We start from the raw sequence: 26,148 nt of genomic DNA, 5'->3' as shown, positions 1-26,148 counted from the left end.
AGAAATAACCAGTTCTCCCTCACTTGGGGTTTGAACTCTCACAAACTTCCGCTCACAATCAATCACGACCCCATTGGTCCCCAACCGATCCATCTCGATGATCACCTTCAATCCCCTCAATGAAATAGGTACCAAATCAACAGGAAACCTCTCATTGAACATGTTCAGGACACACCCTCGAAAGACCCTCGAAGCACTCACGGTACGGTCATCCACAATCTCCACCTCTAGAGGGGAACTCAGAGTTCCCGGAGTGTCTCAAAACTTCTTGTTGAGCGCAAGAGACACAAAGGATCGGGTAGCCCCCGAATCAAACAGGACATGAGCAGACAAACCATTAACCAAAAAGGTCCCTATAAAAGATAATAATATAAATAAGCACAAATAAAGGAAACAATAAAAGATAAGGCTAGAACACATACCGGTCACAACATCCGATGTTGCACGGGCCTGATCGGTGGTCAACTGAAACGCCCTACTCTTCACCACAGGGGTCTCCGCCTTGCCCCGACGGTCGTCGGTAATCCTCAAAGTGGCTGGCGTGGGCGCCACCACTGCTCATCCGGTTAATCTCGGACAATCGGCCTTTTCATGGTCGGTCTGATTGTAATGGAAACAAAACAGACCCTTCTTGGGGCAGTCTCTACTCATGTGGCCCGACTGGTTGCAACTGAAACATGTTGAGCCTGCTGTCCAACAAGCTCCACTATGTGGCTTGCCGCACTTGGTGCAACGACCCCAACCCTGCTGGGCTCTGGTGTGGTTATCGGAGGTCTTGGGCCTCTTGGCCGGACCCACAAATTTATGCACCTGCTTTGGCTTCCGCTTCTCCCGAAGCTCCAACTCAATCTCCCGCTCATGAGCCTTCTCGATCATGTCGTTCAGGGTTTTACACCCCGAGAAGCTCACGAACTCCCTAATACCATCCCTCAGCATATCATGATATATCTTCTTCCTCATCTCCTCATCTACAACATAATGCGGAACCAACAACGCCATCCCCCTGAATTGGGCGGTGATCTTCGTCACAGTCTCCGAGGTCTGGCGAAGGTCATAAAACTCCCTCGCCAGCTGTTGCACCTCAATGTCTGGTGAAACCTCCCTCTGAAATCTCTGAACAAAGTCCTCCCACGACATCTCAACCACTCCTGCTGTCCCGACCGCTCGGGTAACCTCCTCCCACCAGTCCTGCGCCCTATCCCTCAGCAAGCAGGACGCGAATACAACCTTTGTCCCCTCAGGGCAAATGATTGTTCGCTGGACATTCTCCATGTCAGTGATCCAACGTCAACTAGATATGGGGTCGTTAACCCCAAAGAACTCATGCGCCCCGCATACCTTGAACTCCCGGAAAGAGGGAGCTCGAGGCCCAAACTGACCTGCGACAATCTCGGCTCAAAATAACCTGAGCCACTCCTCCATGCTCGCCATAATCCCCTCCTTGATGATGCCGAAAATCACTGGGGTAGCGTCAAGGATGCCGTGGGTAACCTTGGTTGCGATAAGCTCATGCAACCGCTCATCAATTAGTTCAACGCCTGAACCTGAACCCGAACCAGAGCCCGAACCTGAACCTGAACCTCCATGAGTAGTCATCACCATCCTCAAACTGAAAATACAACATAAAAGCCATCAATCATATAGATTCGAGGGGACTCCTCGACACCAGCCTCCTTAGAGATTCCAGGCCAGCCCTTGTCTTAGGTACAAGTCCTATGTTTTCATTAGTACAGACCCAATACTACCTTCCACATATACATGTACCATCCTCAAGGCCAATATGATTCATCCAAGTTACCCCATTGTAACATAACAACCTATGCTACACAACATGCACATTATAGATTCTTATAGAAAATCCTCAACTTCTACACTAGCAATACACAGAACCTGAATCAACACTGTTGGTTGCCCTATGCATGCAAGTTGTACACAAAATAAGATCGCATAGACTGTCGAATGAGGATTTTACCCTAAATCCACAACCAAACAAGGAATAGGAAATGAGGCCAAGCCGATCATTCTAGGGCTATACAATCCTAAGCATATGCAACTTTGAAATCATACACATAGCAAACAACTGAGCCGATATCAATTCCAACTAATACATAACATCAAATCTACCGAGCTATAAGGCATCACACAACTTAGACAATTCTATCATATAGTTACTAAAGATATCCTTAACCCTATTCTAACATGTAGTTCACATATCAAGCATACTAATCATAACACATAAGTATGGTAACTTTGGGAAACACTTACTTGAGCTCGGCTGATTGCACGCATTACACTCCCCTCTTTCTTTAAAGAATATTTTCCAAAATTTACAGTTATTTTTATTTTGAAAAGATTATCATTTCCTTAGTTTGAGTTTTGAGACACTCCGAAGTGTGCCCGAATCCCTCAAACCAAGGCTCTGATACCAACTTGTAACAGCCTAAAAACCAGGATCAAATATTTCATTTTTAAATAAATACAAAAGTTATAATCATCACATTGTTCCAAAACCATTCAATAATATTAGTGTCAAATCATCAGAGTAAAATGTCAAAATGCGGAAAACTAGTAAGGAGTGAATGTTGTGTCATCAAGCTGGACCCTTCCCCTTAGTACTGGAAGTACCTGAAACCACAATATAAACTGTAAGCAAAAGCTTAGTAAGTTTCCTAATCATACCACATACTAAAAGTAAACATAGAAGTGTCATGGGCTACCCCCATGGTCTTTACCCACAATGTCGAGGGCCAGATCCCGGTCTTACATATGAGTGTCATGGGCTACCCCCATGGTCTTTCCTTCCAAATCCAAGGACCAAATCTCGGTCTTACACTCAAGTGTCATGGGCTACCCCCATGGTCTTCCATACAGTTATCACCAAAGTCAACAACAATCTACGTAATAAGAAATGGACCGGCATTGGTGCCTTCGACCCATGAACATGGTGAGAAGACTCACCTCAATCTGCTGAAAAATACAAATTTCTCGGCTACTGATCCGAAAGATCCCAGACTAAACGTACACAAATTTCCCTAATTAGGAAATGGTAAATAAAAACTTAGACATGGGCCTAGATTTACATTTAAACTCCTAAGGGTAGGGCCCCAATACCACACCCATAATGGGACTAACCAATCTTGACCCATAACCCCTATTGGGCCCCAAGGTCCATAAGGCCCAATTTGAGTCACTAATGGCACACAACAAAACCTGAAGCCAATCTACCCTAAACAGGCCAAAGCCCAATAACTAGCTAAAGACCAAAATTCCAAGGCCAACCGAACTCCAAAAACCCACTGAAGGGTGTACGTTCGACGTATGCTACATACGCTTGGCGTACGAGTCCGCAAGCCAGTACGTGCTGCGTACACGCTGGTACGCCCTGCGTACTATGCTGAATGCCACCTTTAGCCATTAAGTGCTTATTCCTTACAGCCCCATACCTAAATTTCCAAATCTCGACCAAAACGAGATTCTAAGATATAAAGTTGGCAACTTTATGCCTTAGCATGTCTTAATGGAGCCCAACATCTACTATTGTCCAACAAGTCTGTCATTAAGGATCTTCATTCATGCAAGGGCTTATATCTAACACAAAAGATACATTTTTATGCATCTAACACCTCTAAGGGACAAAGATCTAACACCTCAAACTCCTGGAGTTGGCCAAACTCACAAGAGAGCTCATGGGACCAAGAAGTAGCTCATAACAAGCCCTAACTTTAATAACCAAAAGGAATCACCAAGGTAAGAGCTTTTTACCTTCAAAAGCTTCCTAAGGTGATGTAGACTTAGGATCTTGAAGCTCAACATCCTCCAAAGCTTGACCACCATGTTCTTCTTCTTGCAAGCACACCAAAAAGGCCAATAAAGTTACTTCCAAGCTCAAAAATCACTAACAATGGTAAACTAGGGTTTTAGGGACGTAAACAGTAGTGGAGGCTGATAGAGGTGAGGGTCCAAAGGACATAAAGATTCTTAAATAGGGCTCATTCCTTAAAATTAGGGTTATCAACTTGGGTTGCGTACGCCCAACGTACGCCTAGCGTACGTGGCTAAGATTCCTATTCAATGGCATGCATGTACGCTAAGCGTACCAAAACGTACACCCAGCGTACGAGGGGACCTTTCCGAAAATAAATTTCGTTTCAAGGACTAAAAAGGAAAAATACCTATATCCAAGTGGTAAAGTTGCAACCACTCACTCTTAACGTATCAATGCTGCCAAGAACTAGAAACATGTTTTTTGTTCTTCGCATATACATAAGAATATTCTTTACCGCAATCCAGTGGGCTCTACTAGGATTTCCCTTAAAATCTACAAACCATGCTCAAAGCATAAGAGACATCAGGGCGAGTACATGTCATTGCATACATGATCAATCCTACAGCCGAAGCATATGGAATTCGACTCATGTCAGCTATATCTTCATATGTACTGGGACTTTGAGTCTTACCTAATTTAACAGTACAATGAATAGGCAATTCTCCTTTATTGGAATTCTCCATACTGAAACGCTTCAGTATTTTATCCAAATATGTACTCTGGCTAAGACCAATAAGGTGATTCTTTCTATCCTGATGAATTCAGATTCCCAGAATATAAGCCACTTCCCCTAGATCCTTCACATTGAAGCACTTTGCAAGCCAAGACTTAACTTCTTGCAAGGTTGGAAATTTGTTTCCTATAAGGAGTATGTCATCAACATACAACACTAGGAAGGTCACTATAGTCCCAGTAGCTTTGACATATACGCATGACTAATCTTCATTTCTATAGAATCCAAACTATTTCACTTCCTCATGGAAGCAAAGATTCTAGTTGCGAGATGCTTGTTTCAATATATAAATGGACTTCTCAAGCTTACACACTCTATCAGGAAACTTGGCATGTAAAAAACCCTCTGACTGACTCATGTCTCTACGTCTTCAAATAACTTCCCATTGACGAAAGTGGTTTTAACATCCATTTGCCATATTTCATAATCATGAAATGCAGCTATAGTAAGCATTATCCTGATTGACTTTATCTTAGCTACTCATGAAAATGTCTCATCATAGTCAATCCCTTGGGTTTGAGTAAAGCCCTTAGCAACCAGCCTTGCTTTGAAAGTGTATACCTTCCCATCCATGTCAGTCTTCTTCTTGGAGATCCATTGGCACCGGAATGTCTTTCCACCAGGTACATGATCAACCAAGTTCCGTACTTGGTTGTCATACATGGACTGAATCTCATACTTTATGGCCTCCTTCCATTTAGCAGCCTTAGGGCCTGCCATTACTTCCTTGTAGTTAGCAGGTTCATCCAAATTTACCATTGTATGCTCACTGACAAACATATCACCATTTAAAGTTATATGGAAACCATAGAACTCAGGTGGCATGCTAACCCTACTAGATCGACGAAGGGGTAATGAGTTGTCAACTGGCTCAACTGGAATTATTTCCTAGAGTTGAGTGCTAGTGTTGTCTAGGGTTCCTTCATTGATTGACTCTTGAATTTCTTCAAGATAAATAACACTCCCACTGTCCTCTTTGAATACGAGCTCTCTCTCACTAAAAGACTCCTCTTCAAGCTACAATGACCACATTCTCACTAGGTTTGTAGAACAAGTATCCAAAGCACTTATGTAGGTAGCCATTGAAATAACACTTCTCGGCTCTGGGTTCAAGTTTTTCATTAGTCTCTCGTCTTATGAGCGCCTCATAACCTCAGACCTTGATATGTACGATCGAGGGAGCTTTCCCTTTCCACATCCCATGAGGTGTTTTGTCAACCTTCTTTGTTGGAACAAGATTCATGATATGGGTGGTTGTCTGTAAGGCATACCCCCATAAATGAATTCGAAGAGAAGCTCGATTCATCAAGGAATGAACCATATATATTAAGGTTGGATTATTCCTCTCAGCCACACCATTCAGTTGTGGTGTTCTGGGAGGAGTCAATTGTGAAACAATTCCACATTCCTTAAGATAGTCGTAGAACTCGATATTAAGATACTCACTACATCTGTCAGATATGATCATATTTATCTTCCTGCCCAATGATTCCCGACTTCATGCTTAAACTCTTTGAACTTTTCAAAATTTTCCTATTTATGTTTGATTAAGTAGATATTACCATATCCACTATAATCATCCATAAATGTCACGTGATATCGATTGGCATCTCTTGTGATGGATCTGAATGGCCCACAAACATCCATATGGATGAGGTCCAATAATCCTTCACCTCTTTCAAATGTTCCATTGAAAGGTGCCTTAGTCATCTTGCCTAGTAAACACAATTTGAATTCATCATCTGTCCTAAGATCAAATGATTCCAAAACTCCATCCTTTTGGATTTAGGCGATGTATTTCTTGTTTATGTGCCCAATACGGCAATTCCATAAACATGCCTTGTCCACACCATTGGACAAATCAATATGAAACACACTATTACCTAGGTTATCAACACAAGTCACAACTTCATATACACCATTACAAGGTGAAACTTTAAACATAAAAACACCATTTTTATAAGCAAAAATAGATATCATCATCAAATGAATATCTAAAACCTTTTCTGAATAATGCGTAAAATGAAATAATGTTTTGCGTCTATCTGACGAATAACAACAATTTAACGAATCAACCCTAACACCACTGATGAGCATAAGACCATAAGTCCCAATCTTGGTAACAAGTGATGAATGTCTATTCCCCATGATCAGGTTCAACCTTCCATGCTCCACTTCCTCACTTTCTATTTGCCCCTACAAACTAGAACAAATATGGAAACCACATCCTATGTCAAGGATCCAAGAATGAGAAAGTTGTGTGTTATTGACTTGAATAGTGTAAATACGTGAAGAGGACGACTCGATCATTCAATCTTTCAAATCCTACAAGTATTTGGGGGCAACTTCTTCTCCAATGACCCTTTTCACCATAATGGAAGAAAGTGTCCTATTTGGGATCACTGATCGCAGGGACATTAAAGTTGGGCTTCGTCTTGGTACTGCTAGACCCTCCGACAAGGGCCTTCCCATTCTAGTTGGATTAAGAAAGAGCCTTTCTTTTTTCCCTTTGCTAGATCCAATGGCCAGGACATGAGTACTTGTCACAGAAGGAGCATGATTTTTCGTCATCCTCGACTCAGTAGTTTGCAACAAGTTGTGGAGCTGGTTCAATGTCGTCTCTGTGTTGTTCAAATGATAAGTTAGGACAAACTGATAATAACTAGGACCTAGAGAGTTGAGGACCATGTCAATGGCCAACTCCTTTTCAAACGACACATTGAGCCTTTCCAGCTGCTCCAAGTATCTCTGCATTCTTTGTACGTGAGCACAAACAGATTATCCTTCCTTAAGCTTGCATGTCACGAGAGACTTGACCACTTCATAGCATTCTTGCCTCGTTTTCTGGTAAAAAGTTTCAGCAAGATCAATATACATTTCATAAGGCCAGTAGTCCTCATAGATCTTTGCCAACTCAGGTTCCATAGGGGCCACCATGATGCAAGCGACCTTAGTGGTGTCATCGGAGTGTTTGTTGTAAGAAACAATTTACTCAGGAGTAGCGGTAGAATGATCGATTTCAATGAGAGGCTTTTCGAGAAAATATTCATTGTTCTCGTACCGAAGAGTCGTCTTCACATTTCGCATCCAATCCTTGTAGTTAGGAGCAGTTAGCTTCTCCTTTGCCAGAATCGATAGAAGAGTGAAGTTCGATTGGGGAGTGGTAGTTTGACTAGTACCGAGATCACTGGTTCCATACATTTATATAAAGAGACATAGTTTTAGTTTATGATATAAATCCTTAATATTTAACCCAAAATAAATAATCAAGGCTAGGATCCAAAATACAATTTATAATAAAGAAGAGGGATGTCGTAATCTAATTGTGAATTTATCAAGGTAGGTAATATACATATACCAATTTCAATCTAATGTGAAATTCCTAGATCAATTAAGATTCATTGAATCTTATCAATGACATGTTTAATCTCAGATTACGCTCTTTAATTTGTGACTGGGATACCAAGGATCACAAATAATATATGAATAATGATGTAAAACCCTATGGCAACCTCAATGTCATTTATCATCTTAAATTGATGTGATGGTAAACCACACACGCTCCATCAACAATTATATTTTTCTATTTGTCCATCACTCAACTATATAGTCCTAAATTAGTGTGCTGGTGAACCACACACGCTCCACTAACGACTTATAAAGAGTGATGTGCATTTTCATGAATTAGCATACACTTCACATTTTTCCTAAAGTAACTAGAGTGAGATTTTTAAAGTAGGTTCTAGTACTTTATAGTATCGCACTTTTAATGAAGTTATGTCTTATCAAACCCGTTCGACAAATGACCCGCCACCATACAAGGGAGCGGTAGGTGAGAATAAACAGCCATTCAACGGTCATTTTATAGGTCGTTTCCTTATACCCCCCTCTCTTATAGCATGACTTCGTGTTAGAGGTATACTATTGACTTGACTGACTTTTCTTATACATATAGCAACAAACAACTAATATTACATCGTGTAAGGTGTATTTTTAAAAATTTTCAATATACTAGGTCTAAAATTAATTTTCGAAATTAAACTATTTATTAATTAATTTTAACCAATTAATGTTTTACCAATTATCCTTTAATTAACCAATTACATAAATTAATTTAAATCATTAGGGATTAAATAATTATATTTAATTAAACAATTAATAAAATAATTCAAATTTAATCATAATCCGTAACCTTCTAGTTTTTGAAAATATGGACAGGTCAGGTTTTAATTATTCAAAATTTAAGGCATTTAAAATAGTAATTTAAGGGAACCAGAAACCCTAAGGGAAACCCTAGCATTTTCGAAAATAGGTTAGGGAGGCTAGGGTTTCAAGAAACCATAGCAAAGTCGAAATTTGCAAGGTATAAGGTTTATTGTCAATAAACCCTAATTTGATCAATTCAAATAATAAACTAATCAACAGAAAACAATGGCTCTAATACCACTGATGAGTTTTCTAGGCTATAAAAAAAATATATGTAGCGGAAAAACACTTAACCTTTATGTTCACATGCAACCTATAATGGATCTATGTTTTCTCTATTGATAGAAATTGTCTATGAACATCAAGAAACCCTAAGGGAAGGCTTTGAAAATCTAAATTCACATCATATTAGGGTTACCTTTTGATTATTATAGTAAATAATCACACCAAATCCTCTTGAAATTCCTTGGAAATCTAGCACCAAAAGCTTGAATGCCTCTAATGGATTGTACCCAAAGCCCTAGCTACTAGAAGACTTGAGGAGAGGCGATGCTAGAGCAAAATTTTAGCTCTGTGAGAGTGAGAAGAAGTGGATGAAAATGGGCACCATAGAGGTCCTATTTATAGCTGATAAGGAACCCTTGAAACCCTAATTTGAACAATATAATAATATATTTCAAATTGGTAATTATCCCAACCCTTATTTATCTATAAGGAATATTCCATAAACCTTAATTATCCCCCCCAAAACCGTCCAAGGCTAGGAAGCTTCTGGAATTCCCTCTTGTTCAACTATTAATGATATACAACTTAAGTCCTTGCACTTCCAATTAATTATAATTAACCCGAAATAAATTCTAAATAATTTGTGATTAATTCTTAATTTATCATTAATATTTCAAATTAATATATTAATCATATAATATATTAATAAGTCATTTTTTCAATATATTAATTATATAATAAATTAACAGATCAACCCCTCTCTCTAAAAGTCATTCTATTCAGTTACCGGTTATGAGGGCAACCTAAAAAGGACTTTGTTTTTAATTAAAGAATATACCAATTTAGTTATTGACTTAGACATCTTAATCCAAAAGTTCTTTCGTCACTCTAGTCAACTGTTAGACGGAAGGCAACCAACATTGGACTCCAACAAACCTCCATCATAAACCTCAATATGGTTGCATCCGCTACAACATAGTAAGAAAATATGCACATGGATTCGGACATGTTATCTTTCCCATTTTATGAGATCATCATTCAAGTATATGTTTGACTGATATAACATTCATCAAGTAATTAAAATCAATACAGAAAAATTGTAATCACATTTAAAATATCGACTTATTAAAAGGTTGTGTTATTATTTTTAGAGAATAACACATGGGCAATCCACATGCATATATGTATCTCACATGTACCCGACAGGATTTGGAATTGCTTCCTCTAAAACCTGCATTCATGTTGTCACCTCTGTAAGAAAAAGTCAAAATTGATCAAATGGGTATTCAATATGTTCATATCTATATCAAAGTAAGTCAATAATTCGCTTATACACTACTTTTTTTTTACAAACAATTAATCTAAGGGATCATTCAAATCCTATTAAAACTTTGCTTCTAAACCCTAATTAACAGGTCATCCAAATATGATTTGTTCTTTGACCAATGTGCATTTCCTTCTGGTTTATGTCTCCAGGAACAAACAGGAAGTTCATGATTATTATCAATATTTTTCCACTAAACAATAATTCCAGCAACATACTTTCAATTTGTTGCCTATTATAATAGAAAATATACTTTGGATTTCACTCTTAATCTATTTACTGTTATTTCCAAATTACTTTTTCTTTCCATGTTTTTTTTACCAAAGTGTTGTGTGTCAATTTCTCAAAAAACATTTTAGCAACATTTAATTAATACTTTTTAAACAACATTTAATTAGAAGAAAGAAAGATAGAAAGAAAGAGGAAGATCATTAGAATGCAACAAAGTAGGATGCTATTATTTTCTAATTTAAACACTGAAAATAAAAACATCTAGTTACCTTGTTCATCATATTGCATTGGCCAACTTAAGGCGGACAATCCTTTTCACGGCATGTGCCATGGTATTTAAGCTAAAAAACAAATAAAAAAGTTACAAATACTTAATAAATGGTAGGTTATCCAGATAAAATAAAATAAAAAAGTAACTCGTTTACCCTAGGAGGAGGTAATATTTGGGCTTCAACAGAGGCTAAATTTTGGGTAACTTTTATACCAAATTCCTTAGCATAAGGATCTTGACCGTAAGCATTGTGACTAACAGTATGCAAAAACAAAACACATATTTATAGAGTAATCCTCCAAAATTATATGTTAAGTAAAATTCCAAAGAATAACTGGCCTACAAAGTTCCCACTTTTTTAACAAAAGTAAATAATATAACATTATTTAATTAAAAAGACAAAAGCCATAAAAGTTTAAACCGCAAAACTATCCAAAACATCATGGTTGTTTTTTTTGTAGGTTTTCCTTACAAAGATTTCAAAATTAACTATTTTGACATGATATAACCTTTAAAATGATTAAACTCCAAATATGTCTGAAACATTTAAAGTCTAATTTGATAAAAAAAAAGTACTTGTGGTTAAAAAACAAAAGCGCCCAAAACACAATAGTTCTTTATATATATATATATATATATATATATATATATATATATATATATATATATATATATATATATATAGAGAGAGAGAGAGAGAGAGAGGTATGTCCAAATGTTTCTCACATCTACTGTGTGCTAGAATGCACCAATAGGAATTTAGTATTAATTATATGTATGTAAAATGCTATCCATCCTTATAACTCATTCTTATGGAAACTAATTAAATTCGTCATTAATGTCAACAATAATATTCTTTCAGAATGAATTCATATCTAGAAGAATGAGAGTGTATTCCAACAGAATGAGAGCGTATTCTAGTAGAATACACTCTCGTTATTCATATTCCATGCAACTTTATTGTATTTTAAGTGAGTGAGTCCTGAAACAAAATACGAACTCATATATAAAAACCTAGATGCGAATTCATTCTAAAAAAATGTTATTGCTGACATTAATGACAGATTTAATTAGTTTCCATAAAAAGAGAATTATAATTATGGATATCATTTAATATACATATAATTATCGAAATCATTTAATATCTATATTTATTAATTAAATAATTATTTAATTTACTAAATTCCTATTGGTGCATTCTAGCACACAATAAATGTAAGAAACAAAATAACCTATCCCTATATATATATATATATATATATATATATATATATATATATATATATATATATATATAATTTACTCTTACAGAAACAAAAAAAACCTTTAAAATATCCTTCTCCCTTTCCCAATGCCGCTGACATATGACCGTAAGAAGGGTAGTTATTTGTCTCTCATTTAGCCACTTGGAATACCTTTGGCTATTTACAATTTTGCATACCTGAAAATTAACAACATTAGATTGCATTTATTGTTAAACAATTATCAAATGAGAGAAAATGAAGTAATTTTATAACCTCCATTGAGAGATAATTTGGCCTCTGAGTATTTCCAACTTACAGACACGCCCATTGATTATGCTGGATGGAAAATCTATAAATTTCCCGGAAATATTCAACCATAGATTTCATTGTGACTCTGTCATCAATAGGAAAGCTGATGTTTGAAAAAAAAATGAATATTGTCATCATGTAAGCAAGAAATTTGGCATAAATAAGGAAGGAAATAGAAATGTAGTTTAAATCTTTTTAAAAATAAATAATAAATATGCAGCATATGGTTGCTTCTTACTTTAATTGTCGTGTGGCTTGTGATGTTAAACCATATATGCAATACTTTCGGTGCATATTTCCACAGTGGGTAACTTCAAACTTGACTTTTCTCAGTGCCCTTTTGATCTAGTCAGCATATGTGTCCAAGAAATAAAGACTGAAATGCTTGTAGATCAACAACTGTATGGATTAAACAAAAAAGAAACAAACACTGAATCCATACGTCCATATATAAACAAAAAATCATAGCAAAGAATCAATCTTACATTCTAATTTTCCGAGTGTCCAAGAAACAAAGACTGAGGTGCTTGTAGATCCGCAAATGTATGGATTAAACAAAATAGAAACAAACACTGAATCTTTGGGAAAGCACAATTAGAATAGATATGAGGAAGATAGAGTAAGAATACCAAACATAGAAGGTGGTGGAAATCGAAGGCAACGAACAAGAGGTGAAATTGGGGGAGTTAAACCCTAATCGAAGTGCTTCCTATGACGGTGGTGGCGAGAATAAGAGGAAATTTATGGGAAAAAATGATGGGGGTGTGTGCGCGTTCCATTCTAAAACCGTTCCAGCCGGTTAAACCACATTTTCCATCAGTCTCACCACCTCCCAGTACATGTCGATTGGATTTGTGATCTCACACCAATTTAAGAAGAAATTGAGATAAGAGGAAGACGGTGCCAAAGAAATAGAAGGAGCAAAGTCTGAATCTATATGTTCCCTTTTGAAGATAAACCTTTTGGTTGTTGGTTGGATTCTTCCCCGTTTCCAATCAATATTCTTTTCGGAGGATTGTAGAAGGCATCGACAAATCTTTGCATCGGTGAAGCAAAAATCATCGAAGACGGGGCTTCGACCTTTGCGTCTGTTGTTGTTCCTCCTCCTACGATGATTTGCTAATGAGATTGGATTTAATCAAAAAGACATATATATGGTGATGAAGCAGACGATTGGCTGGCAAAAGCGATGGAGGGAGCAGATGTGGACACGTGTGGTGGGAGTGTGCTGGTAGGGACCAAAATTGTCAACTTTAAAACTTGTGTGGCTAAACTCTGAAGCTAAAAAAGACTAATATTCCCTAAGCTCTTTTGCTTTAATATATATATATATATATATATATATATATATATATATATATATATATATATATATATATATATATATATAAAAGTTAACTAAAAAGGGTTTCCGACATGCCCACCAACTATCACATATATATTGATTTGGTACTTGATTATTTTTTGAGTACTCTAGATCATTTAGTTTTAAAATGTGGTATCAAATAAGCCATTTTTAAGATTATATTTAGGGAGAAATGAGTCATTTCCTCCCAACTCATTCAATCTACTCACACATCATCTCCACATCAACTTTTCTCTTTACTCTCTCTTCTATCTTCCCAACCTACAACACAAAGAAACCCTATATTTCCCAACCTACTCAACCCACTTAATTTTTAATTTTAAAATAAACAAAAACTAATAAAAATTATTCAAAACTAATTTACAAAATATTAAAAATATACAAACTGATTCACAAACTAATTAAAAACGTATAAAATTATTTTGGAACAAGTATTAAAGCATAAAGTACAAGTGGTCATTGCATGAAAGAGTAAAAGGTTGAGCAGCTTAAATAAACCCCAAATCACTCCATTTTTGTCAACCCACTACAACCGCTGCTTGAAGGAATCACACCTTGGAAGTACTGGCAGTACCTCCTTCCCATTCCTTCATGGTTTCATCCTCCCTTTAGCGGTCATTCGGTTATCATGTCACATGACACTTCAGCCAAAAGAATTGATCTATATGGCAAAAGCCAATTTATTTTTTCTATTAAAACAAACAGATTATTCATTAAAATTCTGAATTATTATCAAGATTGAATTACATGTCTGGATTCAAAAACATATTCCTCTCACAGAGTAAAATAAAATTCAAATTGATTGTATTAAAAGAATATTGAAAATGATAATAAAAAAAGTTATGATATTTGATCATTAACATAAATTTATAAGCAAAGTAATAAATTTGCGTAATTATCGATTCAAAGCTCAAAACAATCATAAAAACATTTGAAGCACATATACAAAATCAAATCACAATAAGTTTACCCATGATGAAAGTCCTTTTGATTTTAAGAAATCAAACCAGGAAGAAAAGAACACACACACAAAAACCCAAACTAAAAAGAAAAGCAATTATTAGGTTTGAAGGAGTGGTGTAATGTGTGTCATCATGCTACCTCAATTTTGGCATCCTTCCACGTTATTTTTTCATACTAAATGTATGGCATGCCATTTAGGTGGAGTGGGTTGAATGTGATGAGGTTGATTGTATTGGAGGAGCAAGAACGAGGGATTGAATTCAACAAATGTCATTGTTGCTAGTATTTCTAGTACGTCAGGAATATCCTCTTAGTTATATATGTGTGTTGGTGCATTTCTAGACAACCTTACACTTGTCCTGGTCTTGTTTAGTTTTTGGGTGTGTTATGTGAGAAGATCGTTGTTGTGTGCAAAGCAGTAATGCTACGTTGAGAGCGTCAAATTCATTGATATGACAATTAATAGTTTCTTCAAAGTCAAAAGGAGCTACAAATCATACATGTAGATCCAGCTTGGGCTTTGATCAGTTATGAGTAGAAGTAGATAATGGGTCGAAACCAAGTGGGGGAGAACCGACCCTTAAGGCGGAAGTGCGAAGAGTAGTTCGAATTTCAGTTTAGACGTCAAGGTCTAGGAGAGTTGTGGCATAAGTGGGTGGAGGTTGTTAGTTTCGGTTTCATTATACGGATGAAAGAAGAAGCAAGTCTTTTTCTAAATACCCATCGGTTATGAGATTCTCGAAGTGTTTCTCAAGGATGGTTAGACTTTCATTTTAAGCATTAGGTAGGATCCATGAGTTTACCGAATTCCCAGGTACGACTCAGATAGCTGAGAGAACCATAAAAGTTCATGCCTTCCGAATGTAGGGATTATCCTCGTAGCGTAGAAGCTGTTAGTAAGTAATTTAGTGGGTCGTGTTGTTCACCAAAGGGATTGTTGAAAGCTTTCTTGTAGAAAAATGATGTATAATTCAAGGTATACATCAGACTCAGAGAGTTGGGGTAAGAACTCAGTAAGGATTTAGTTATCATTTGCCAAAGAATTACAGCATTAGGATCATTTTCAAAGGAGAGAGCGTTTTCGTCATATAACCGTTTCAAGTCATCGTCTGATGTGCATATAGGTAAAATAAAAGATACATAAAAAGGAATCATTTGGGATGGTCTATGTTCATTAAGAGAGGAAGCAATGCCTTCCGAGGTTTGCATATGTATCAACAGTATACATAGGATTGTTGGATCGATTCATTGATCTAGGTTTGACTAGACGGTCTTGATGTTATTGGTAGTAGTTGATGTTAACTAAGAGCCCCTAGCATGAATAACTAAAGATTCAGGTATAGTAGCGACTCCTTGTTAAAACTTGTGTGAGAAGTTTTCGTTTCTAGCGATTCAGCTTCGGAGACGCCTCGTCAGTTAAAGTGGTGTTGTGGTGATGTAAATAAGGGTTGAACGTATAATGAAGTAAAAGGATCTAAGGACTCCCGTGGGAATGTGGAGTTGTAGTAAGAAAATAGAATATCATTAGAGATATGTTGAAACTTTTCAAGTTTTCTTGGATACATGGTTTCAGTTGGTGTGATAGAATACACAAAGGATTGTAGACAGTTAGTGTAAGTTTCTTAGATATGTTTGTTCAGTTAAGGGTTATGTTAGGTTAGTAGATCGTCGATTGAGTATCTTAAGGGTTGCACGTGATCTAAATGAGATAGCCTGAAAACTCTTGTTCCGACTTTATTTCGTGTTTTTGTTGGATCTATATGCCCAAGAATCATTATTGAGTGAAATTGCTAATGACATATGATCGTATAGGGTCACACCTTAATCAAGTTGGTAGTTATTGAATATTTATTAATTAATTTGTTATTAATAAATAAATTCAACTCTTGTATTTAATTAGAGAATAATTATTATTTTATAAAAATAATGATAAAAGAAACAACAAACTAGTCATTATATGATTTGATATCATATAATAAGTCATGTACAAAGTTTTGGACGCTTTGGTTAACCATAATTAAATCAGTGACTTACTCTACCATAGTTAAAAAGGTTGGAATAATTTTTTTTTCTTTTCTTCTCTCCATGGCCGAATTAGCTAGGGCATGGGAGATTTCTTGTGTAGCCTCCCCATGTATGTCTTCACGCTTTGTCTCCCTTACCTTTATGCTTTATAATACTGTAGAGTATTTTCATGATTTGACCTTACTTTCCATGGAAGTATATAAGGGTGTCTTATGCATGAAAAATGAGCTAGTTGTTTAAGTTCTTTTGCCTCTTATTATCTCTAAAAGTCGTAGCTTTTATGCACACTCTTCCTCTCATCTTTTGAAGTTCAAGTGTGAAGATTTGGTGCTTACTTTGTGTTTTCCTTTAGTGCTTATTTGTTAAGTACTTAAATGCTTAAAGAAAAAAGTGATACAAGAAGAAAAATATCATTTTTGGAACCTTATTTTTTATGGTGGATTACTTGTAGAGAAGATCAAGCTTCTTGTTCTTGACATCTACTTCAACACCCCAAATCCAAGAGGGTCCAAATGATTCAAAGGTTGTCATTCTAAAACACCTTATGGTTGTTTTAACTTCATTCTACCCTCTTTAAAAGGAACCTTGATGGTTTGGTTTTGTTATATACTTGAAATTTATAAGAAATTTTTATAGCTTTTGTTGCTAGTTTCGTGAAAACCTATCTATTTTATGTATCAAAGTCTATCAGTGGTATCAGAGCCACCTTTTAAATTTTAGAAAGATTTTTCATATTATGATAATCTTTGGTTTTTGGATAACAAGCATGGATTTCTTTTCGGCTAAAGAAATCTCCATATTTGTTTTCTTTGACAACTGGTAGTTAAAAGTGTTTATTTTTTATATAACCATTTTCTCATGCATTTTGGTTATATAAAAGTTGCCTTAGAAAAAACAAAGAGTTGTTTTTTGATATGTTTGTTGTGTATAGAAAATCCATTAGGACATTTGTGGTTGTTATTTATTTATTCATATGATGATGTAATTATTAAATATGTATTCTTTCATTTGTTTATTTTTGTATGTAATAAATTAGTTTTTAGACTAATTGTATTTTATTTTTATAAAAATATAACAAGATAGAGCATGGACATGGAGCCTTTTGAAGACCTTCTAGTGTCCCATTAAGTCTTTTAGGAAATGACTTAATATTTGTTGTGATGCCTCACAATAAATATTACTAGAAAATGGCTTTGTTTTTAAACTTTAAAATGCATGCTTGAGATATTTATTTTTCGTTGTTATAAAATGTTATATGTATGTGAATGTGTTTTTCATGCTAAAAACATTTTCACAAAAATAACATCAAACTTGGGGTTAAGAGTTTAAAATAAAAGTTTCCAACATAAGATGTCAAAAATTCAATTTTTGTTAAAAAAACGTTTTACATTTTTAGAACTCTTAAATAGCCAAACTTTTAAAGATATAAAAATATTTAAAATGATTTTTAAACTTAATCTAAACTCTCTAACTCTATAATAAAAGGTTGTTTTATTAAAAAGTTAAAAATCGGTTCCAATCGTTATAACGTCGAATTAAAATTGAATATAAATTTTAACTTGTAAAACTGATTGTGAAATAAATTCAACTTCATAATTTTTGGAACACTTTAGATGTACTATATAATATTTTATGCATGAAATATTTATGATGCAAAATTTTTTAAAATGCTAAAATAATAAAACATTGATAAAAGCCCTTATTTTAAAATTTCAAATCTATGCAATCCACTTAAAAATCTATGCAATCCACTCAAAATGGCCAAGGTGTTTTATATTTACTTATGGGATAAATGTCACCTAACCATTGTTAAATATAATTCACAAGTTTTTTAAATAAATGATTTGATCAATTTCTTATGTGATACATGTCACCTAAGCATAAGAGTTTTGAGGCATAAATAGGATGAACATGCCATCAAAAACAAAGAAATGTTTTTTTGGATCCCATTAATCTAAGAATTACGTAAGAGTTGTAATTGGCTACCGCAACCTACTGATCAACAAAATCACTTATGTAGTGGGTCACCGTCCCAAGTTATTTTAGTTGATGTGGATCTTAGCTTTTCAAATTTAATTTAAAGGTTAATTAATTTGAAAAGAAATTATATCAAAGGTATTAAAATGAATATTATTATTTTGTAGATGACTGCCCCAACTATAACCACCTCATCACTCACCATCCGATCCAACCTCGAAAAGGAAAAACTATGCGGACCCAACTTTCTAGATTGGTTCAAGCAACTTAGAGTTGTCCTCAAGCTTGGGAAAAAGGACTATGTCCTTGATGAAACTATCCCAGAAGAGCTCCCAGCCAATGCTGCCAAAGCATTGAAAGATCCTCGGGAAAACATGTAAATGATTCGACCGAAGTGGCTTGCATCATCCTTGCAACAATGACTCCTAAGCTTTCGAAAAAATTTGAGTTTCATGAAGAATTTGACATGATTGAGCAACTCAGAATCATGTTTCAAGTTCTGGATAAGCAAGAAAGGTTTGAGACCTTGAATTATTTCATTAGTTGCAAGATGGATGAGGGATCTTATTGTTGGATTAGGTGTCTAAGCCCATAACTATAATTGGTATGTACTTGACCCGAGAGTAACATGGTCCATTCGGGTTGCATATCACCAGGATAATTTGTGGATGAATATTTGAGTAAGAGGTTATTTATGATTTATTAATATATTATAAGTTCTAATATATTAATATGAAATCATATTATTTAATTAGTATTGATCAAAAATTAATTTAGTGATCAAAGGAGACTACTATATGACAGACCGCGACGTGACCCTTATTGATCTTACCTATTTGCTAATTGTTGCTGAATCAGAAATGATTTGGCGCACTGGTAATGCAAATTTGATTGGAAGATCTATTTCCCAAACTTCCATGGACATTGAAAATGGTAACATTGGAAGTCCAGAAGAGCTTTCTCTTCCCAATGGAAAGGGATCGGCCATGGTCAAGCCATTTGACCAAATAGTAAAGAGAAAGGCTAAGTCTGAGATAGTCTCATGTACCATTCCCAAAGAGTCCACATGTTTCTGTTGCCCAAAGAAAGGGCATTGGTTGTGAAGCTGCCATATTTACCTGAAAGATCGCAAGGATGGTAAAGTCAAAAAGTTTGACTCTACTTTAGGATCAAAGGAATGAAAGGAAGCTTAAAGGAAGAGTAAGCTGATTTTGATCTTGAAGAGGTGGATTTCAATCGCATGGTTCGATGATCAGAATTTTGAGCTGCTGCTTAAGAGTTATGGTAGATTGCTTAGGAATAGATAACAACATCGTTTTCATTTGTATTTGCATTGTAAGGAAAAGTTTTCCGCAATTTTAATAAATAAAAGAGAATTTTGATTTTATTTTACTTTAAGTTTCCTTTCAGTGGCATTTGTGAAAATTATTGTTTATATGTTTCCATTGATAGCAATATTGGAAAAAGGATTTGATTCTTTCGTTTGTGGTAGTGTCAAGATTTACCAAATAAGGAAAGATTCTCACCACCCAAGTTTCAGTTGGATAGAAATTTGGAATCATGCAACTTGGATTGTGTGATGAATGAGAACTTCGTCTTTGGGAAATTAAGACTAATTTCTTGTTCACATGTATATGTGAGTCAAGTGAAGAATTGGAGGATCGGGTACACTTGGTTGTGCACTAGTCAGGTCCACCACAAAGAACGATAAGACTATTCGTTATGATTTACTAAATTTTAGTAAATATGGTTATGCTTACAAGATTAAGTGTAATTCTGAATCATTGGAAAAGTTTCAATGTATGGCAGAACGAATAAGAAGAATCAAATTAGGCAGAAAGATAAAAGTTTCTCCAATCTGAGAAGAAGGGAGAGTACTTTAGTATCGTGTTTTATGATCATCTTAGTGATTATGAAACCATATCACAATTGATCCTCTAAGAACATCTTAGTGCATTTTTATGGCTAAGAAGAGGAATCACAAATTGTTGAAATGGTTAAATCAAGAAGATAAATCATACTACGTTCCAAAATTAGGTCTTAGAGTCATACTCCAAGATTGTAACTTGAGTGACATGGTCTTAAGAAAGGTTTATAACACTCATCAAATGTAGAGTAAAATGTTTCTTACTCTTGTAGATTTGAAATTGGTAAGTTGTGATGTTTTGGATAAAACAAAGACCAACTAAGACCAATTGTTATAAGTGTTTGTCTTGATAAGAAATCACACTAACTCTTGAATATTTGTTTGTAAAGGAATGTTTCTTGACAAGAGAATATTATATGTCAAGAGGTCAGTGGGAGTCTTAAAGATCTTGAAAAGTTTCAAGAACTAATCAAGAATGAAACTATTGGTAATCACTAGCACACGACTTGAGGTTTGTAACCTATCGTGTTGGCATATTCGTGTTTCTGTGCCCATTCCAGTTAAAGTTGACTATGCATGTGACTTCTATGAGTTCTCAACTGTTTGCATAACAACTTGGAAGCAATGGTAGGCCCTTGAGCTGCCAGGTGGCAATAAATTAAGTTTGAACAGGTTCAGTCCAGATGAGTTTGGATTTGTCACTAAACTTGTCTTGTGATTATGGTTATGACAAATTCACATGGATATGAACACATACACCATAAAATCTAAGTGTCATAAGGTTTCTCTCCAATTCATGAAAATGATTGTGAGGAAACGCTTTCACTAAGTGGATTTTAAATAGTTAGCAATTGTGATATTTGCATTCTCAAATTCGATTATTATTACGACATCCCTCTTCATACTTCGAATTGTGAGAAATGGCAAAAGGTCTAAACAGTTGAGACTTATTGTTGTAAGTTCTAAAATTGTTTAGACACACATGTGAGATATCTAAGGAAAGGTGTATGAATTTGAGAAGTCTAGATAAAGTCTTATCGAAGCATCTCGTATCAGAATTCTGAACTGTGGTAAGAAAGTCAATAAGTATTGATTTCTAGAAGTCCAGCTGATTTCTGGGTACATGTCAAATCTAGTGGGAGCATAAGTATTATGCTAATAAGAATGTAATTTTTATGCTAGTGGGAGCACAATTATTACGTTAAGTGTTGCGAGTTAGCAATGTTAATTATAGAAAACAAAAGTTTCAATTCGCAGGGTTTGAATAGTTGTTTTGCTATAATTAAGGGAGAGGAATTCATACTTCATTTCAAATCTAAAAGCTTAGATTAAGATTTTAATCAAATTTAGTCAAGGATATACATGAATATTATGTTGAAAATATTCGACATAAGGAAATTCTATATATGGAAATGTTGTAGCAAGAGACTGGTAAAGTATCATGTCTTTATGTGAAACATTATGTATCGTATCCCATATGCTTCGGGTATAGGATTGTTACATATGCTTTAATATTAATTTGTTCTAATTTTACAAATGCCTAAGGCATTAAGAGGGAAAAAGGACTAGAACCAGAGATGACTAAAATGGTTAAGCAATTGTCGAGGACAATATGAGGCTTACCAATGATTGGTTGCTTATGGACAGTTGGAAGTATATTGTAAATTTTGGAAGGACCATATTGACATATTCTGAAAAGAGGCAACTCTTGTTCAGAAGTGACAGTCAAAATGGGAATATGGAAATGTTTCCATAAGTGGAATTTACTCTTTAAATCTGTGTAATATTAGAAGACTTAATGCAAGAAGGATGTTCAAAGAAATGTACTTTGAATGTGAGACTTCGTTTCCATGGAATTGCTCTCCATTGGAAGACTTTGTAATATATGTTGCCAAGTCTATGTGACTTTTGTGCATAGTCATTACAAGAGGATCATTGCATATAAGTTTAGAATCTAAACAGATTATAGCAAATGGCAAGAATTTGGTATTCTTACATTTATGATAAAGATTTGTAATTGTGAAATGAGCATCATTGAAATGTTGTCAATTCATCTATTTCACAAAGAAAGGACCATAGGTAAACATACTGTGCATGCTTGGAGCATGGGATAACTATTGTTTTAATTCAAGTATCAAGTTGATTAATCGAAACATTATACAATGAATAATGTGTAATCAATATGGTGATTAAATAATAAGTGTTTTATTTATATTCATAAGTTCTGAGACCATATTGGATTCGATTATTCTTGTGTTTCACTTTGCATGTTTTGACTTCCCGATTATTCTTGTGTTTCACTTGTGTTCAAACTATCCACAGTCGATCATACTTTGAAAGTAGGTATTGAAGCTAGACTGTCATGAATGGGTATGTAGATTGTCTAGGTGTTTTAGACATAGCACAAGTTTGCTGCAATGTTCATGAGTACTCCTGGAATAAGATTCGAGTATTAGATTAAACCCACGCTCATGTGAATCACTTCATAGATTTTATCACGAGTGATTGTGAGACGATAATATCTTATATTCTTAAAACAGAGACGTGTGAGTTGTAGCTTACAAATCGGTTGCACATTGATGATGCGTAAACACACCAGAAACTTGGTGTTATAAAACGCATTGTTGTGTGTGATTTGATGAGTAAATATAGCAAGAATATGAGTTGAAGTTTATCCATTCCTTTTACCCTTAGAGGGATAAAAGCGATATCTGTGGGCCCCTCGATGATTTAGTGATGACACCCTAAGTGCTTGGCCAAGCCTGGACTAATTTGATTTGTTCAATTAATCGGTCGTCATAAATCGAAAATCGGGAAACAACAGATGGACAGAGAGAATGATTATAATCCATGTCTCAGTCCATATGATATCTTGTAGAATGGAGGAATATATGATCCCTTATCTAATGGACGCGTCATTGACTAGGTCAGAGTTCGACATCGGCTTTTAAGAGCTACGATTGCTAGTCGGGATTTTGGGGTCGTACTTGCAATAATAGTTATTAGACTTATCCAAGTGGGAGACTGTTGGATTAGGTGTCTAAGCCCATAACTACAATTGGTATGTACTTGACCCGAGAGTAGCATGGTCCATTCGGGTTGCATATCACCAGGACAATTTGTGGATGGATATTTGAGTAAGAGGTTATGTAGGGTTTCAAAGCACTCCATGGATGATGACAATGGGCCCCTTGATGAAGTGTAGGTTAAAAGCCCAAGACTTGTCTTTTCCCTATAAATAGTCATGTATTATTCATTATTAGGGTTAAGAGTGAGGCAAAATGTAGCCGCCACGTTGTGAGGTTTCTTATGTAGTGTTAGATTCTTTAGTCTATGCTGAAAGTGTAATTTATTCCTCATATTGAATAAATCGAGTGATCATTCGACATAATCTTCATTATTTGTGTTTGTTCTTATTTTCCGCATCTTGTTCATCAAATCTCAATTAGGGTTTTAATCCCAACAAGTGGTATCAGAGCGGGTCTTTGAAGATCTATTGATTTTTGAAGTATCGGTTCTTGATTTGATGATTTTCTGCACAAGTTATTGAAGATTTTGGTGTTTTGGCGGTATGGAATCAAGATTTTTGTACAAGTTACTGTTCATGGAGATTTATACTGTTCATATGGTATTTTTTCAATCTGATTCGTTCATATGTTCATAATGGATCTGTTTGTTCGCTTAATCCAAAAATCAATCGATTTTAGTTATTTGTTTTGACCCAATTGATCCGTGCGTACAATTTATTTTTATCTGGCCCAATCTTTTGGCCGACTCACTATTCATTGTCCATCCCTTTTGCTTTAATTCAATATCAAGAACTTCCGATTGCGTCACTTCTGCTTGGTATGGTTTTTCGAAAGATCGATCCATCTAAGTTCGTCAAAATTAACTATCAACGATTGACTGATGCTATTGTTTGTCAACACTTGAATAATCGATTGTTGTTTTGATAACTATTACCAGTCAACCCAGCTGTAAATATCGTATCTTGAATTCTTTGTTCTTCCATTCATGAGTCGTTATCTGTGAACGATGCTATTATCAAAATCGATTTTTGATTTTGTGTTCAAACTTGTGAATCCGTTCTTTTATTGGATATCGATTTTTATTTGGGATTGTATTGATCTGAGAAAAGATGTTTTTGGGTTTGTCAATAATCGATTTTGTCGGTCAATGAAAGAAAAATAAAAATTGGATTAAATAAACGAAGGCAGTTGTTGCGATGGACTGGCAATTTTGTTTGTTAATCACACTTTTGGAACGAGCCTTCACTGTTAATAGGTTCAATCAATATCTTAAAATCGGATTTGAAGAATCACAGTTTGAATCAATTATTCCTCAATCGGAATTATGAAGACAATTGAACAGAGGCTATAGGAGCACATTGTCTCGCATCAAATTGTTTCTTTTGGGTTTCTCAGTTGTTGATTCGCAATCGGAATTGGAAATCAATAGGAATGATTTAAGCATATAATTCACCTTTACTGGTCAATTCAAAAGTCAAAATTGGAAGTGTGGTTCGTATTGGATGGACTCACAGTCGTGATTGGAATTCAGATGAAATTGGTGTGGATCTGTTCACAATTGCCAGTCAAACGAAAAGTCAAAATTTGAGATACTGCGAACATCTCACCTGTGAACGATTGGAGCTTGTTTGTTTGTGCTTGCATTCCTTTTCACGAACAATCGGAGCCAATTGATTCGGAGTTTGGAATGTTTGGGTTCGTTTGTTAAAACTTGGAACGAAAGGTCTTGAAAAGAATGTAGAGTGAGACCAATAAGCAAACCTGAGAATGAAGATTCGCCTTGGGGTATAATCGACGGACTTGGAACGAACCTCGATCTAACTTGGGTTCGCGTGATTATGCTTGGAACGAAAGAGGGAAGGATCGAAAGCGAACCTGTGCTCGGACCGAACATGGTTTCGGTTCAATGTACCTGGACCGAACTTGGTTTCGGTTGCTTGTACTTGGAACGAATGGTCGATTCGCATCTCACATCTCTCAAACAATCCTAGTACTTGGAACGAAAGTATGATTCGCGGGTATTAATTTTGGGGTCTCGCATTTGTTCCAGTCGCTGCATCCCTTTTATCAGGCATCTAAATGGGGAAGAAGATGATTTAATGTTTCATATTTGGTCCCTATAACTCCAGCGAATTGGCACTTTTGGTCCCTGTTGTTTTCACAGTTTGATATTTTTGGACCAATCCCAGAAATTGTTACAAATAAAGGGGTATATTGATGCAGAATTACCATTCCAGCCCCTGTTTTTCAGCAAGTGACAATTTCAGCCCATTTTTCGAAAAGTTTGCAATTTTAAGGGCTGGTGAACAGTTTTGAATTCTTTAACGCACATATTTTTTTTCGTGAACAGAAAAATAAGGATTCCATCAAGTCTCGGCGGTTCAGAAAGTCGTTTTTCGTGATAACGTCAAAATTTTCACGACTTTTTCGGATTTTATACTTCATTGTGTATATCATTTTGTCGCGGGGGAGCTTAGTAAATTTTTATCCATTCAAGATCATTCTCATGACCATTTGAAAGCTTTATAATCATGTTTTTGATTATAAATCGG

At 35.4% G+C, this 26,148-nt stretch overlaps 1 protein-coding gene across 1 annotated transcript; it reads right to left on the bottom strand.

The window, feature by feature from the left end:
- Nucleotides 1-558: 558 nt before the first annotated feature.
- LOC145121605 (uncharacterized) lies at nt 559-1,272 on the bottom strand. The gene has a single exon (XM_079057324.1). It carries the CDS (start codon nt 1,270-1,272, stop codon nt 559-561), a length of 714 nt encoding a protein of 237 aa, XP_078913450.1.
- Nucleotides 1,273-26,148: the final 24,876 nt, after the last annotated feature.

The sequence above is a fragment of the Lactuca virosa genome, chromosome 6, assembly GCF_052849685.1.
Source record: "Lactuca virosa cultivar CGN04683 chromosome 6, Lactuca_virosa_CGN04683_v6, whole genome shotgun sequence".
NCBI classification, from domain to species: domain Eukaryota; kingdom Viridiplantae; phylum Streptophyta; class Magnoliopsida; order Asterales; family Asteraceae; genus Lactuca; species Lactuca virosa.
The sequence above is the reverse complement of the archived record's forward strand: the minus strand, read 5'-3'. Positions and strand labels throughout refer to the sequence as shown.

Excerpts from the sequence above, each read along its gene's own strand:
- LOC145121605 (XM_079057324.1), bottom strand. The coding sequence starts at position 1,272 with ATGGAGAATGTCCAGCGAACAATCATTTGCCCTGAGGGGACAAAGGTT.